Source organism: Cordyceps fumosorosea, assembly GCF_001636725.1.
Source record: "Cordyceps fumosorosea ARSEF 2679 chromosome Unknown scaffold_1, whole genome shotgun sequence".
Taxonomy (NCBI): domain Eukaryota; kingdom Fungi; phylum Ascomycota; class Sordariomycetes; order Hypocreales; family Cordycipitaceae; genus Cordyceps; species Cordyceps fumosorosea.
In genome coordinates this window covers 1,159,880-1,176,108 of record NW_017387301.1, presented here as the reverse complement: position 1 = coordinate 1,176,108, position 16,229 = coordinate 1,159,880, and the positions used below count along the sequence as shown (strand labels likewise).

At 53.5% G+C, this 16,229-nt stretch overlaps 4 protein-coding genes across 4 annotated transcripts; 3 read left to right on the top strand and 1 right to left on the bottom strand.

Moving 5' to 3' along the window:
- Window positions 1–745: 745 nt before the first annotated feature.
- ISF_00387 (hypothetical protein) lies at window positions 746–1,189 on the top strand (the record flags this gene model as incomplete). Its single annotated transcript, XM_018843994.1, has 1 exon — window positions 746–1,189. One exon carries the CDS (start codon window positions 746–748, stop codon window positions 1,187–1,189), a length of 444 nt encoding a protein of 147 aa, XP_018708444.1.
- A 429-nt stretch (window positions 1,190–1,618) lies between these two features.
- On the bottom strand, window positions 1,619–2,621 carry ISF_00386 (hypothetical protein; the record flags this gene model as incomplete). Its single annotated transcript, XM_018843993.1, has 2 exons — window positions 1,619–1,910; window positions 1,969–2,621. 2 exons carry the CDS (start codon window positions 2,619–2,621, stop codon window positions 1,619–1,621), a joined length of 945 nt encoding a protein of 314 aa, XP_018708443.1.
- An 887-nt stretch (window positions 2,622–3,508) lies between these two features.
- On the top strand, window positions 3,509–6,229 carry ISF_00385 (peptidase (PNG1); the record flags this gene model as incomplete). Its single annotated transcript, XM_018843992.1, has 2 exons — window positions 3,509–5,792; window positions 5,847–6,229. The coding sequence occupies 2 exons, from the start codon at window positions 3,509–3,511 to the stop codon at window positions 6,227–6,229; spliced, it is 2,667 nt and encodes an 888-aa protein (XP_018708442.1).
- A 258-nt stretch (window positions 6,230–6,487) lies between these two features.
- ISF_00384 (Cullin) lies at window positions 6,488–9,067 on the top strand (the record flags this gene model as incomplete). The annotated part of the gene is made up of 1 exon (XM_018843991.1): window positions 6,488–9,067. One exon carries the CDS (start codon window positions 6,488–6,490, stop codon window positions 9,065–9,067), a length of 2,580 nt encoding a protein of 859 aa, XP_018708441.1.
- Window positions 9,068–16,229: the final 7,162 nt, after the last annotated feature.

Sequence of the window (16,229 nt, the reverse complement as noted above, 5' to 3'; positions counted from 1 at the left end):
TGCAATGGGCTAATCGGTCAGCATGCCACATGACAAACCTGCTCGTCCTATAACTAGTATCCGTCATCTATTTATGGCTTCGGATAGATGGATGTCGGTGGGTACACGGCAGTCCTTTATCAGATTACCTACCCTTGAGTGGAAACTCTGGGGCCCTTGAAGATTAAGACAGATTTAGGCTCGAAACAATCTTTTAATTAGTCTACTATGCAGCGGCCCTTTCCGCCATTTGCCAGCCAAAACGTTGAGGTTGGTGATTACCTAGGTCTTCATTGCTGATTGTTCCGGACTTGTTCGCACATTTTCCACCTATCAGCGATCGCGCACACACCCCAGCCCGTCCTGCGCTTACTCGGAACAACGCGATTCGGAGCACAATGACAACGTTCTAGAACTCCTTGAGCGATGCTATTATTTCAAATGTCTGTAGTCATGAGCGTGGCGGGCTTGCCGTTGCGGCGGGTGGGCATCGCGTCTCGTCTAGGAGAAACGCACGGTGGGCATTCCCGTCAATCACCGAGCTTGGCGGCATGGGAAGAATCAGGTCATTGGAGGGAATTGTCAGATTTTAGCGACAGGTCCATCACGGCAATTGCTGTCCGTTTCTCCTTGGCTACACGGCCAGAGGCCATGGCTATAAGTGCGACCTGGTCGCCGTCTTGTTCGACCGTGAAAGGGCATGCCATCTACACTCGCAACTCCTCTAGTCTCACATACAAAACATAACCTCGACCCTCTTGTCACCATGCGCCCCTCCCTCCTCCTCGCCACCGCCAGCCTCATCCTCGCCGCCCCGACCGAGGACGCCGTCGAGAAGCGCGCCATCACGTCCGGCACCAACGACGGCTCCATCTTCCAGTTCGGCGACGCCGCGCGCTGCCGGCGCACCTTCTACGACTCGGGCGCCTGCGGGCTGAGCACCTACTTCAAGGGCAGGGTGCCCGCGGACGCGACGCTGGTGGCGGTGCCGTCGGGCGTGTTTGACCGCTACGGCCAGGCGCAGGACAACAGGCTGTGCGGCAAGACCATCACGATGACGTACCGGGGGGTGACGCGCAGGGCGGTGGTGGCGGACGAGAACACGAGCGGCGAGCAGTCGATCGACATGTGCCTGGACGACTGGAAGGCGTTTGGCGGCAAGGATGGGGATGGCACGCTGCGTAAGGGCATCAAGTGGACGATCGGCTGATGAGGTTTGTGGTGGCGTGGGTATATGTATATATAAAGTCACGCTGGATTAGAAATAAATGCACATACATGCCGTTTATAGCGCTTAAATAACTTGTCGTGTGCGGTGCTCCAACACCGTTGTCATACATCATCATCGTCATCTCATCATGACCAACACTCTTAGCAACTATGAAGATAAAAGTACTGCTTCATGACACAGGCTAACTACAGACCGTGTCTCTAAGTACCCTGGAACAGTTACAACAAACAGTTCAACTGCTCCCAGACCCCAGAGCCTTGAAAGAGGCGTATACTTGCAGCCCCCCTTCAATGCTCTGAATCAACCCAAACACCACTGTGAGAATCAACACTAGCACAGCAACCCAGAAGGTATACCTGACAGATCATGTCACCTTAATTAGAGCGCGAGTTTCGAGAGCCAAAGGACTTACCATTGCACGCCGTTGCGTCGGTCGTACCACCATTGAGATAGCGACTTTGGCTGTGCTTCATCAAAGACTTGCTTGAGCATAATCAGTCGCTCACCCCAAAAAGGGAACTTTTCGAGCTGGCGGTCATCCGTCTTGAGCCTCCTGTAGCGGGAGGCACGCCTGTCGAGGCTTGGGTAGTTGGGCAGTCTCGTGAGCCATTTTCGGGTGCCTGCGTCGGAGGAAGGAAGCAGCAGCGCGAGTGTTCGCAACGTCTCTTCCGCAAGATGAGACGGTAAGAGGCTGTTCGGACTAATTCAAGGTCAGCGGGAAATTGTTAAACGCCGTCACGCATTGGCTAAGAAGGCACCTGTGCTTTTGGACTTCTAGGAACGAGGCGTGATGGAAAATATGCACGCGGCGATCATCGTCTGTGAGTCGCAAGTGGTCAAGCATGTTGTCGGTCCAGATCACATCAAGCCCTGCAATTCGTGTCAAGTTATGGGCGGTAAATATCTTTTCCAGCCTGATGTTCTCTCTGGTCTCTGCGCCGCTGCCGTCGTGGAAGTAATCTTGGAGAAGCGCCTGCAAGGAGCTGCTGTTGTTCCAGTTCAGGGCACGCCGGCTAGAGTATCCAGAGGAGTAGCTGCAAAAGTTCATCATGAGAAGAACACTGGCGGCTAGGTCGATAGAATTCTCGACAATCTCGTCTTCGTTCATGTGTAACGTAGTGAGCTTTGAGCGTATGTACTCCTTGACTGCTTCCCGATCGTGCCCGTCTCGCAGCATGCGTGTGCATTCTATGACATCTTGATGCGTGCGAGTTGCAATGTGCTGGCCACCTTCGTACAGTGCTTTCGCGCACTCATTGTGATAGCAAGCCCAATAGCGCTTCAGGTCAACCTCGGGCAGATCCAGGTGTGCTCCTTCATAATCCCAAAAGGCTTTCTCCAGCGCAGCTTTCGTTGAATCCGCAATATTCGCATCTAAAATACTGATGTCAAGCAAAGCTTTGTCGCTCATTATGAAGGAGAAAAAAAAAGAGGTTGTAATGCCAGCCTAACTAGGGGACGATGTGCAGGTGGCTGGCTGTCCTTTTAAGGAAGGAGGCACCTGTAATCCGTACAGGGCTGGGCTACACACGAGGAGGATTGCCTTGCTGAGGAGTGCTAGAAGATTGACTTGTAAATTAGGCACAGCTGGGGGTTGCTTTACTAAAGACAGTGATGAATGATTCTGAGAATACGAAGATGTAGATGAGGAGGTGAAAGTGATGATATTGACAAGGGCTTCAAATACAGACAGCTGCGCTGGATTTATTTACAGCCCTCGTATACCAGTCGTTCCAGTGTCCTCGACAACGAAGGGTTCTTTGCCATCACAAAATACAGGTACACATACTGTAGGTATCAAAATTCAGCCCAACGCAAGGCGATGGGGCAGCTGAAAGGGCGGCCGGTTTTGCCAGTGCTGCGCCACAAGGCACAAGGCTACTACCAGTATCAGTAGAGCCGGATTTTTGGTTGTCGTCTATTGCAACTACATCTTGATTTTACCTGCTTGAGAATGTATGTCCATACATACATCCGTGCTGGCCAAAGAACTGATGAACCAGGCAAGGACAAGTCTCGGTTGGGTACCTGTGGCCAGGTTTCAAGCTGGCGGTCAATCAGGTGCAACTTGTCGAATTATGAATCAAGACAGGCTCAAAAAACCGTCACCACAAGGCATACAACACGCCATCAATCAAGAGGCCTCGCGCCCGCGCCACAATCTCCGTCAGCATGCATGCGCGGCCTAGCTTCAGGGCTTCCTCGCGAGCTTGGCTCTTCAGCCCCGCGAATAACTCACTGACTGACTGACTGACCGCATCGACGACATCATCAGATGCGACAAATGCTACATCCGGTATGAGCACGACCGTCACCTCCCCCAACCTCGTTCGGGAGGGAACCCTGAATGCGCTGCGAGCCCTCACCTCGCGCGGCACGACGGCATGGCCGGAGCCCACGCTCTCCGTCGGTCGCCAGATCGGCAAGTTTGGCAAGGAGCTGTGCTGGGAGGCCGTCGGCCCTGCGCGGGATGCCTTCAAGAGGATGTGCCCGCGCATCAAGGAGCATCTCGAGAGCGGCGTGGAGACGGTATCCTCGTGGGTTACCTGGTCCATGTACATGATTGGCAAGACGCCGGAGCTGGCCTGCCCGACCATCCTGTTCTGCTGCGAGGTGTCGGCGCATCGCAAGCTTGTGAGGAACGTCATCAAAGAAAGCGGTATCCTCGATAAATACCCCGGCATAAAGACAGGCCATGCTTCTCGACCACCGGATTTTAATCAACTGGTCCGGGTGGCTGAGGCGAGCGACAACGACCAGCGATCCGCGCTTGTCATTGAAGGGCTCGTCGAGCCTCACGGCAGCCCCTGTGGAATGGAGCTCACCATCAACGCTGGATCAAGGGAACCTCAAACCAGCAGCGCCACCGTTGGTGGTGTCATCCAGCTTGGGGAGCGGTTCTATTACTTGACAGCCGAGCATGCATTCCGTTTCGCCGGCGAGGAGGATGCGTATGACAGATTATCTGATTCAGACACCGACAGCACCTTGTCCATCGACGAGGACATTTTTAGCGACGTCACCGACGACGGCAACGATCCGGATCGCGCAGCACTGGCCAAGCTCGATATATCCGACGCGCAACAGAGCGAGCTGCCCCGCATCAGACCAGACTTTCAAGAAAACGTGAAGCAGAAGCAACTACGAGTCATTGAAGAAACGATTCGACTTCCCACAATCGCCATCTGCTCGGCAGATGATCCCGCGACCAACCTTGACTACATCCTTATCGAGGTATCCAAGGTTACTCATCAAGCTCCGAACTCGATCGAATACGACGGAAAAGAGATTTCTGTCCAAAACATAGTTGAGGATGGACCCAAGGATGTCAAAATCCTTGCCATTACATCTAGAGGCATCCTCAGCGGGCGACTTTCCGGTACCGGCATGTTCACAAGCCTCCCCGGCACGGACACATACCAGGAGGTTTACTATGTCCAACTCGACTATCCTTTGGAAATCGGGGACTGCGGCTCGTGGGTAATCCATGCCAATACCGGCGATCTATTCGGCCACATCGTCGCCGGCTCCCCGGAAACTGGTGCAGCACTCATCATTCCAGCACAGTTGACCTTTGACGATATAGAGAATCGAACACAGATCCGTCCGGAGCTGCCAGTGGTGCCGATACAGCCATCGCCGGAATATGTTCAAACCAAACTAGATCGGAAAACACCAAGGGAAATTGAGTCGCGACTTCGACAGCTTACACAGAACGACATTGCGTGGACTAGAGATTTCACTGCGCGATTCGTTGAGTTGATGCGAAAACGGCACAAGCAGAGTATTCGGGACAGAGCCAATGACAGAGCCAATGAAACCACAATCATCGTACAAGGTTCGTCCTCCAAAGACCTGGCGCCTCCGTCATACCATCAGGCTATGAAGGACACGAGCCTTCGCGACCGATTTAGGAGAAGATTCCCACTCATCCCAGAGCCGCCCGCAGAAGGAGATAAAGAGGCCCAAAAGTTCCGCAATCTTCTCATCAGCCTATCATATATGCCACTATTGTATGAAGACGAGGGGTTGCAAGAGTTGGCTCTGGATACGATGCCATTGGACGAGATATATGTCAAGGCATCAGAGAAAGAGTCGGCGTACGCGCAGAACACGCAGGCATCCAGTGGAAAAGATCCTCACTGGAATTTTATGGAGTGTTCCATCATCGCCATGATGGACTGGTTCAAAAATCGGTTCTTCACTTGGGTCAACAACCCTCCTTGTTCGGAATGCCAGTCTGCCACGGTCGCCGTTGGGATGGGCACGCCAACAGCAGAGGAATCGGAGTTTGGCGCCCTCCGGGTCGAACTCTACCGATGCTCCAACCCGACTTGCTTGAGCTTCGAGAGGTTTCCTCGCTACAGAGACCCGAGGATGCTCATGCGAACCAGGCGAGGTAGAGTCGGTGAATGGGCGAACTGCTTCGCTCTGTTCTGTCGAGCACTCGGAGCGAGGGTTCGCTGGGTTTGGACGGCAACCGACCACGTTTTCGTCGAAGTATACTCGGTGAGCCAGCGCAGATGGGTGCATGCCGATCCTTGCGAGAATGCTTTTGATCAGCCCCGACTGTATAGTGAAGGTAAGTTTATCCTTAACCGGGAATGGCTTCATATTGCTAATATGAATGATCCAGGTTGGGGCAAGGCACTCATATATGTCATTGCTTTTTCGGTCGACGGCGCCACAGATGTAACGAGACGGTACGTACGCTCCGTCTCCCTCTTTAGAGAGCGTCCTCGAGCTCGATGCTCGGAGGAGGTCCTGGTGCACATCCTGCGGCAGGTTACGGCGATGCGGAGAACCTCACTCGGAGATGAGGAATTGGCGCGGCTGCAGAAAGAGGACGTGCACGAGCAGAAGGAGCTCAACACCTATATGGTGTCAAGACTCACGTATGAATTTGTATCTAAATGGGGTCAAGACCGGGCTGGTGCAGCGCAGAGAAGCGATGCAAAGCGGCAGGAGGCGGAGGAAGTGCCGGAGCTCGAGTGTCCGCAGACGCGAGAGGCACAATGATGAAGTGACGAATGAATTTGACATGCTTGACGATTTGATATTAAGAGCCGTATTTTCTCTTTTTAGAACGGCATAATGATGCCTCATGCCGATTGATTGTCCCTGATACCTAGAAGAAGGGAAGGAACGCTTCAGTGGGAACTACGCTGAAGCACCCCCACTACAGCACGTGCTCCCGCGACCACTTCCCGTCAAACACCGTTGTGATCCCCTGCAAAACAACGTTGCCTTCATCGACGTCCAATTCGAGCGGGCAGCATGTCAGCCTTGACGGTGCGCGCCCAACGGCAAAAAATCTTCAAGGCCGTCTTCCAGACCGACTCGTCACAGCCCACGCCACGGCTCCCCTCCCTAGAACCCGGCGAACCGTTCGGCGGTCCACCTCCAGCCACGGTCAACGCGTCGGCGCGCGGCGGCAGGCGACATGCAGCCAACGATGTGTCGGACCAGGTGAGATGGGATCGGGCCTGGCACCTGGTCACGTCACGCATCCAGCTTCCCTCCTCCGTCGCCATGGAAGATTCGTTTGGCACGCTGCCCCCACAGTCGCAGGACACCGAGTCGGATTTCTACGATGCGCTGCCCATCGTGCTGGACCCGACCGCCAACGTGCCCCTCGCGACGCACACCGAGGACGTCCTGCTATGGCACGCACGCCAGGTCCGGCAGCACTTTGTCAACCACGTCCTGCCGCTGCTCGCCGCCTGTGCGGGACTCGCCGACACGGCACAGGTGGTCGCCAGCACGGTGAACACCTTGGCAGCCGCGCACCGGCAGTATCTCAACGGCCTGCTTCTAGTGGTGAGGGGCATCCCCAGCGAACCTGCCGCGGAGGCAGCGACCAGCACATTCAGACGAGACTTGCATGCGGTCATTGGCAACTCGTGGACGCAGGGCCTTATCAACGCCCTGAATCCTGCACTCAGGCGGTTATTACGTACCATTTTAGGCACCGGCCGCAAGTTCGACGGGAGGAACGCTTTCGAGGACCCCAATGCGTCAGGCGCTCGAGAGGAGTTGTTGAGGCTCCTCGAGTCATTGCAGAAGGTCGGTCTCGCGGGCGACAAATTTCAGGTGCTCTTCGCAGAGTTGATGGATGGCTGCATGCGTGATTTCATTCAGAAAGCCTACGCTGGAGTATGGGAGGCGCTCGAAGTGAAAGACCCCGACTCGGGATCGGTCATGCCCGGCTGCATGGCTCATCTCTGTCACTGGGTGGAAAATCACTACGGGCGACTGGCTGTAGAAGTCTTTAGCCGCCTGGGAGGCCAGGTGAAATGGGCCGACGTCGAGCAGTGGCGTGAAATTGCCATCGGTCGGCTAGCAACGCTCCGAATACATGAGCTTTTCGACATTGTGCTGCACTGGCCGCAGACAAGGGGTGGACTCGATGACTTGAGTTATTCCGTTACCACGCCGCAGCGCCGCTTAGCATTAACGGACACCTTCTCGGCTGCCCTGCAGCATCGACTACTACACCCGGGTCGGTCTACACTGGAAATCCTACAGACATACATTTCCATGATTCGGACTTTTCACGCACTTGACCACTCAAAAGTGCTGCTCGATCGAGTAGTACATGCCCTGCAGCTCTACCTCTGCCAAAGAGATGATGCGATCCGAATCGTGGTTACGGGTCTTCTTGCAAACCCTAAAGGCAATGACGCCAACCAGGCGAAAACGAAACTCGTCGAGCTAGCGGTGATTATCAACGAAGCGTCGCAGCTACAAAGAACAGCAATCGACGAGGAGGATCTTGATTGGGACGACATGAACTGGGTTCCAGATCCCGTTGACGCAGGTGTCAACTACAAGCGTCCAAAGAATGAAGACGTGGTTGGTACCCTGATCAGCGCGCTCGGCTCGCAAGACCTCTTCATCAAAGAATTTCAGCACATAATAGCAGAGCGGCTGTTGTCGAAACAACCTGGATTCCAGCAAGAAATCAAAGTTCTAGGACTTTTAAAGAAGCGATTCGGCGAACACGCGCTGCAAAATTGCGACGTCATGGTCAAAGACATTCAAGATTCCAGGCGCCTTGACGCAGTTCTACGACGTAAGATACGCGGCGCTCAGCAACCGGGTGCCCCAGCTCTCTCGTACCACTCAAGAATACTGTCGCGTCTCTTTTGGCCTAGTCTGACAAAAGAGACGTTCAAGGTTCCTGCGCCTGTGGCAGATATTCAAGCACAATACGAGGCTGGATTCGAGCAGCTCAAATCATCTCGGAAACTTGGGTGGCTGCATAGCCTCGGCACAGCGACCGTCAGCCTCGAACTTGAAGATCGCACGATCGATGTTGAATGCAAGACATACGAAGCCGCTGTCATTTTCGAATTTCAAGGCGAGGGAACACAGAGCGACACAGGCGCACAGCAGCGCACATTTGATGAGATATGGCAGAGCCTGATGATGGACGAGGATGCCCTCGAGCTTGCACTACGGTTCTGGGTGACGAAGAAGGTGCTCAAAGATGTCGGAAATCGTACGTATGTAGTCATGGAACGGTTAGACTCGGAAGAAGCAAAGCAGGATGCCCATGACGATACGTCAGTTGACGACGGTGCAGAAGCCTCTGGCAGCGCATCGCCAAAGAAGGCCAAGGGCGTAGATCCCAAGGAAGCGGAGCGACGGACTATTTATTGGCAGTTCATCCTCGGCATGCTCACGAACTCGGCGCCGGCCATGCCGCTCAGCCAAATAGCCATGATGATGAAGATGCTCATCGCGGACGGGTGCCACTGGAGCAACGAGGAGCTGCAAGAGTTTCTGGAGGAAAAGATCGCGGCTGGGGAGCTGGAGCTTGCCGGTGGCAAATATCGGTTACTCAAGAAGTGAGGCAGGCATGTTCATGGTAGCGAGGAGGAACTAAGTCACCATGAATACTTGTCCACCTCACACTTGTGGTCCATGATGCGAGACCGAGACTCGTCTTGACCTGCGGATGATGCTGGCCCGTGCAACATGGCACTGGTGATGCGCTGCGCTACATCAGCCGCGAAATATTTATGGCACAACCTTTTGGTGTGGAATACGCGGTGATGGTACGAGAAAGCCCTCTTAGAGTGATTGGGCGTACAGAGTAGGATCCTTGGCCTGAAACGCGGAGGACCTCTCCCATGGCAACTGATGACGCTGAACTTCTCTGGGTCTATCATGAATGCGGTCTGTGGCGATTCCGATGAAATTCCACGATGGAGTCGTTGGTAATTGAAGGATTGTCAGCAGTCTTTTAAGTCGGCTGCTGCGCCGAGGATGGGTTCCGGCCACAATTTTATATCGGGCAGTCGGGCAGAGGGTGAGGGTCAGGTTACACGACGTGAGACATGAAGGACTGGTCGTGGAGCCCTTCGATGCGGTACATGTGATATTCTATGGGTACGGATGGATGTTTTCTGTGAGTTGACTTGCATTGCCGTTTGCGGCGCCGCGCGGCCGTGGTGCGACACCGGTGCGGCCCCCGGAGATGCCCGGTGTAACGGCGCCGGGAGACGACCGAGCCGATGGGGGGGGCCATGGTGCGAAGGTATTCGCTAGGGCTGACGAGTTAATATTATTTACGGGCATATGATGCTCCATGAATTATTCTGTACACAACGCAGTTGCGAGAAGGTGATGGCACGCATGCTGGTGATGGTGAAGCTGTCGAATATGCATCATCGTCGAGGTGACTGTCGTGGGATTTCAAGGTTACATTCCGGAATGCTTGTTGAGCAGAAATGCAGCCAAATTGACGTCTTTTTGCATGACTAGCAGTGGCGATTAGAACCGCCGGTAGGCTGATTCACATTATCGCCGTCGTCTGCCCATCATCGGGCTCCAGCGTTATTGTCAAATCGTACATGACGCTGTGTCCCGTCAGACAAGAACACGACTTGTCACTGCGGTGGCGATTGCCACGACGACCAACCGCGCTGTCTCTCTCGTCTTCTCCGTTGGTAACATGAGGTGGGCCAGCAACTTGACAAAAAGGCTCGCACATGTGTAAGAAGGCGGCGCTGCAACAAGGAGGCTGTCGTGTGGCGAGTTGTGAGCGGCCGCACCACCACCGCGCGCCGCCGTCGCCATGGTGCCCTTCGCTTCGCCGAGCGGGCGGCTAATGGGGCCTTTTTGTGTGACAGAGGTATGTACCTCCGTATGTATGACGGACAAGACGGCTTTTCCGGCCTTTTTTTTTTATTTTATTTATTTCTGCTTCGCACTCGAAGGTGAGAGGGAAAAAACAAAAAGGGCGCCAACTTCGCATCACATCCCCCCCAGGGCGTTGCAAGGTTGCACCTGGTCAGCTGAAAGATTCTGCGGTGGGATAACGCCCGCGCGAGCGAGCACATGACAGGTGTGCAAAGGACAGGTTTTTTTTTTCTCCCCGGTGTTTGTTTGCCAAGCTTTACAGGTCAGTTCTTGGGACTTGATGGCCAAAGGCTTATTTTCAGTCGAGGTTGGAGTCATGGCATTCTTTCTTTCTTTTTTCTTTTTTTTTTTTTGCTGACTGAACGGATCGCTTGGAGGAGTGAGTAGCCAAGAAAGTAATTGATGATGACGGACGGGGGTTGGCTTGGATAATATAAGAGACAATGGCAATGCCGGGGGAGGGCGCCGGCCGGCGCCGTGGGGGGAGTCGGACGTTGTCACGCCGCGGGGCAGTGACGAGATAGAAGAGGGTCAGCAGAGAGGCGGTGACCAGCTGACGAGTTGTGTCATGTCAATGGGGAGTTTTTGTGATGACCTTTCTAGCGTCTGACTGACAGTTGGTGGGTGTGTTTGCATCTTCTCACATCATTTCTTGCTGAATCATTGACGAGGTCCCTGTTGTTCGTCTGCCATGGCCGGGCAATTGTATTCGTGCCGCCTCCCCTCCGGGTCGAGCTGGCCGCTTAGTTATCGGCAGCTTCGACCAGTGAGAGTCAGCGAAAGACGAGAGCGGCTAGTTTCCCGTGATGAGCACTGGGCACCGCGCGCCGGTTTACTCTCTCTCCACCGAGCGATCCGCACGGCCTGATAAAGTGATACAAAAAAGGGACAGAAAGGGGATGGGAGTGGGCGTGGTCCTGTCTTGGGGTGGCAAAGTGGTTGTGAGGCTGAGAAGAGCTCGATATGTCGTATAGTCTCAAGTCATGGGTTGTAGGAGCGAGAAAGAGGGAATAAGAGAGAGAGAGCACCCGCGCGTAGAAACCAGGGTCGGTGGCTCGGAAAACTGACTTATACGATTCAGCGGAAGCCTCCTCACCGTGAACGGCTCTGGTCCTCCCCCAATCAGGTGGTCAACTAGCGAGGAGGCTTCGAGCCACAGCAAACGGACATGATCATGTCATCAGGGCGTCGTCAGTGAGCTTGGGTGGGAGCTGGATGCCGCGCGAGCTGTGAAAAGAAAAAAAAAAGGAAAAAAAAAAAAAAAAAACAGAACAGGCATGTTACAGCCACACTGAACTGCCGTTGTGTACAAGGTCGTCAAGGTTGATTGGCAAATTGGGCGCAGACAGCGAGACCAAGACGGGAAACGGTGAACATGCCGGCAGGGAAGAAGGAGAGAGAGAAATTTCTGACTGTCATTTTGAATGTAACCAACACGGGGGGGAAACAAACGGTGACACAAGGACAGGTTGTGGACGTGTGCTGTCCAGAAATGACTGGCGCTGATTCCATCTTGGTCGGGGCGCAGTCTCGTGTTTTACTGCATCGAGACATTTTTCTTGTACGACGGGCGTCCAATTGGGTGTACAGACCGGGCGAAGCGTTTTATTTTCTGGTTCGGCTCTTTTTTCTTTCTGCCTCGGGGCAACTGCTGATACTTGACGGTCCTCGGGCGATGGCAAGTTGCACTCGTACCTATCTATGAATGGCATGGCCATTGGTGATGGACAAAGGCGGGCATGACGGCAAGCACCGATGGAGCGCCGTGGCTCACTGTAACTATCAGTAGCTACTGTACTAACCGCAGGTCGTCTTCGTCTAGGAATCACAATCACAGGTGGGCGGCTTTTGAGCTTGAGCCCAATTATCAGGCAGTTATCCGAACATGATTTCCTGTCTTGTCACATTCTCGATGCACGGCCCAGTCTGGTCAGTCAGGTTCCCATTCTGGAGCCAGACTCCATACAGGGCCGTACATGTCATTCATGCCTTGCCATATTATGCCTCTCAGAAATCTGTGCTGGGTTTTACAAGCGAATGTTGTTCTTTTTTTCTTTCTTTTTTTTTCTTGGTATTTTTTCTGCTCGTTTCTTTTTGTTTACCGTTTCCCTTTTTTTTTTCTGCTATGCGTTGTCCTTTTGAATGGAGAGAACAGGCTTTGGGCTGGAGGACCACTTACCAGGGCGCCATTTACAAGTTGGGGACCAGACCAGCCAGCCAGACCATGTATTTCATCGCCACTATCCACACACAACACACAACACACTAACTTAGTTACAACACGACACGGGCCTTCTGCGACATTCCCGGCTCTATTCGGGCGTCAAAAAGCATCAAGGATGCCGATGCCGATGCCGATAACCTTTTCACTTCAGTAGCGAGACAAGCAGAAAAGCCGACGGCAATAGAAAATCACATCTCCTCCACCCCCCCCCCCCCCTTCCTCTCCTCCCTTCCTTCCTCCCTCCCTTGATGTGATTGTATGAAGCGAGGTCATAATTCGCATTCTTGACCACCAGTCAAGGTTGCCTCTATTTTACCTAGTATTTATCCGCGTTGCCGTGTTTCTGTATCCCCCGCATCTAGGCCGCCGCCATCTTGCCTCGATTCTGGGCAGTCCTTCCGCTGCCAACCTTATCACAGCGAGCTGACTTTTGAATAATTTAGTTCGTTACTTTCATTAGCCGTCTTTTCTGCAACGCAACGCCACGCCACTCAGGACTTTCTTCTCCTCTCTTCAGACTCCCTTTCCCTAGCCACTATCCTAATTGCGGCATCACATCCCAACAAAATAACTAATGAATCCGCCATCGCAGGCTGGCTGGCTGGCTAGCTGGATACCTGCCTACCTAGCTCGCTTGGCCCGTCTCTCTTTCTGTCCGCCTGCCTGCCTACAGTACCTTACCTGTCTCTCTTTTCCTTGCTTGCCAAACTGCATGCAGTCACAACGGCTCGTTCGCTGGACACTCCCTCACCAGCCACCAAGCAAGTCTCTTGATACTAGTTAACTAAGCGTCATTCATCCCGTTCATCGTAGCGTTAATTCCGTCCTCATGATTAATAAAGCATCCTTCTTCTCCGCGTCTCATCCTCTCCTCTCATATCCATGCTGAACTGAGCGCCCGCCCAACGACTACCTGCATATCATCCATCATTATTGATTATTGATTATTACCAGGGGTCAGTCGTCCTTTGCTTGCCTGCCTTTGCAACTTACCCTGTTTGTTCATTTTCTTGCCAACCGATTTTGTCTATTTTGCCCTCCCCCGCCTCTGATCCGCCTCACCACTTTCTCCTCCTCCTCCTCCTCCTCTCCTGCTCCCGCTCCTTCTACTCCTCCTCCTCCCCTTCTTTTTTTTTCAGCCGACCATCCATCATCTTGTCCTCTTGTGGCTTTGAATCGATACGGTCTTGTTGGACGCGCCGGTATCACCAACCTCTTACATGTATTTCTATTGTACCTTGATTGTGCAAGTCACCGCCACGCGCACACACAGGACACAGAGACATAACAAGCACCTTCAGGATTGAACGAGGGCCAAAGGCTTACGAGTCGCATCGCATCGGTCCGGTGCTCTCGGCTCGGCATCCAGCGCACACAACACATTCAGTGTCCAATACATACATACCTGCCTACCTACCTACCTACTTTTTTACCTACCTACCTACATACATACATACATACATATCCACCTGCATGTCCGCCCTCCCAGCCTGCTTTCTGCTTTACTTTGCCCTTCTTTGTTGCTCCTTGCTCCTCACTCACTGCCGCCCGCCTTTTCACTTATTACTCGCAAAGGAAGGCCTGGTTTATTACCAACGAACCTTGTCCTTCCTTTTGCTTGACTAAAAGGGCCTCACCAAAACCCAGTTTATTGCCCAGCTATTTCATTAGCTTTTCGATTTATTTTACCCCAAGCCCAGCCTCGGAAAAAGCAGCACTTTCTCTTTCTTTCTGCTCCAGAAAAAAAACAACTCTCTCCTGCGCAGCCTGGCCTGGCTCGCCCGCCTGATCGCTCCTCGCCTCGTCTGTCCCTTCCGCCTTTGACTTTGCTCATCTGTGCCTACCTGCCCATCATACCCCGGCTACCCCGTCTTGAGTTTGGCCTCAACCGGTCTCGACTTGGGCGGACCGGACCTGGCGTGACTTGTGTCATTCATCACCACCATCATCTGCACCAGCACCTTTAACTTCGACAATATATTATCTCGCCATTTTCCGCCTCTTAATCCCTCCATCTTCCTCCCTCTACTTTTGTCCTAGAATACCTCGCCCGCCCGCACTCTCGCCCATCCAAGCTGCCCAACGACCTACTCCCGAATCCAGCCACACGCGCCCTCTCCGTCGGTGATCAAGGCATCATGTCCCGGCCCCCGGGGCAATGGCATCCGCCGTGGCGACCGCAGCTTCAGAATCTACCCTACATGGCGCCTAGCTCGGTTCCGCATGTTCCGCATCAAATAGAACCCTTTCCAGCTCATTTCTTGGGGTCAGGACCGAGCCTCAACGTCTTCCCTACCCAGTATGCCAACACGGGTCCTCCTTCTCCTCTTCCTCCTCTTCCTCCTCCTGCTGCCTCAGTTCCGCATCAGCTCCAGCCTCATCCGGCTCATTTATCAGGGGTCTTCTCAGGGTCTTTCTCGGCGCCTTTCCCAGCGCCCTTCCCAGCGCCCTTCCCAGCGCCTTTCCCAGGTTCAGGGCCGGGCCTCGATGCCTATCCCGCTCAGTATACCTCCTCAGGTCGAGTCGCACCCTCCGACATTCCCCAGGCACAGTACGGTTTTGTGCAGCAAACTGCTCCAGGAATCACGCCCACGTTGCAGCCAATCCTACCACACATATACCCATTCCCAAACCCAGGGTCGTTTGTTTCTCAAGCAGATCGGTATTCGACACAGCCACAGCACGGCACCCATCTCTATCGACATACACAGCAGAACGTCCAAAGACGCAATCAGCCTGCACGGAACCGACGACCAGCCTTTTCCAGAGCTACCGCCTCAGAAAGCCGCACTTCCCGGGCAACAGACGCTTCCGAAGACACTAGAAGAAGAAGGGCAACAACAGCCCATTCTGCGCTGGTTGGGTCGTTGAAGAAGCTGTTGGCAAATTCTTGCGAGCCGGTCAGTATAAAGAGTCTACCGGAAGACGAGCGGGGTGAGTAAATCCAATCCAACAGTCCCCTGCCACCTTGCTAATTCCTCAAGTTTGCGTCATTTGCTACAATGAATTTGGGACAGAAACGCCCGACGGACTGACCGAGAATCCTCTAAGGCTTTCCAAGTGCAAACACGTTTTCGGCGACCACTGCTTATTTCAGTGGTTTAAAAAGAAAAAGACATGTCCTTATTGTCGAGATGATCTTGGGCCAACCCGAAATCCTTCCTCCACCCGGGCGTTTATTGGTATTATGCGGATAGGGGAGGCATACACAACAAATCTGGCTGAAGATATGTACCAGCGAGACCCTCCAAACCTGATACGCGTTTCTCGCCCCAGTAGTGCTGGGTATGCGTAAGCGGGTTCTCTTTTCAATCTACAAGGCGGAGCGTTTTCATGTACCATGTCAATTATAGAAGCCAGCGTATCATAGCGTCCCAGACAGCGTGAATTCAAAGTTTTTCTTGTTCAACTGCGTGGGACTAAGATACATGCGAGTCAAAAACGAAAAGGACATGTAGGGTAGCATGTGGAGAAGGTGCGCCACATCGACCAACAGTGGAATTCTCCGGCCAAAGGAATGCCGCGGTTTGAAGAACGAGGGGGACCCAAGGCAATAAAGGAGCCATGGTATACATCGCTTTGTATGTATTGTCATTATCTCTGGCCAAGTCGGTGCAGCAGCTTTGTACGGCTACTATTCCGTAC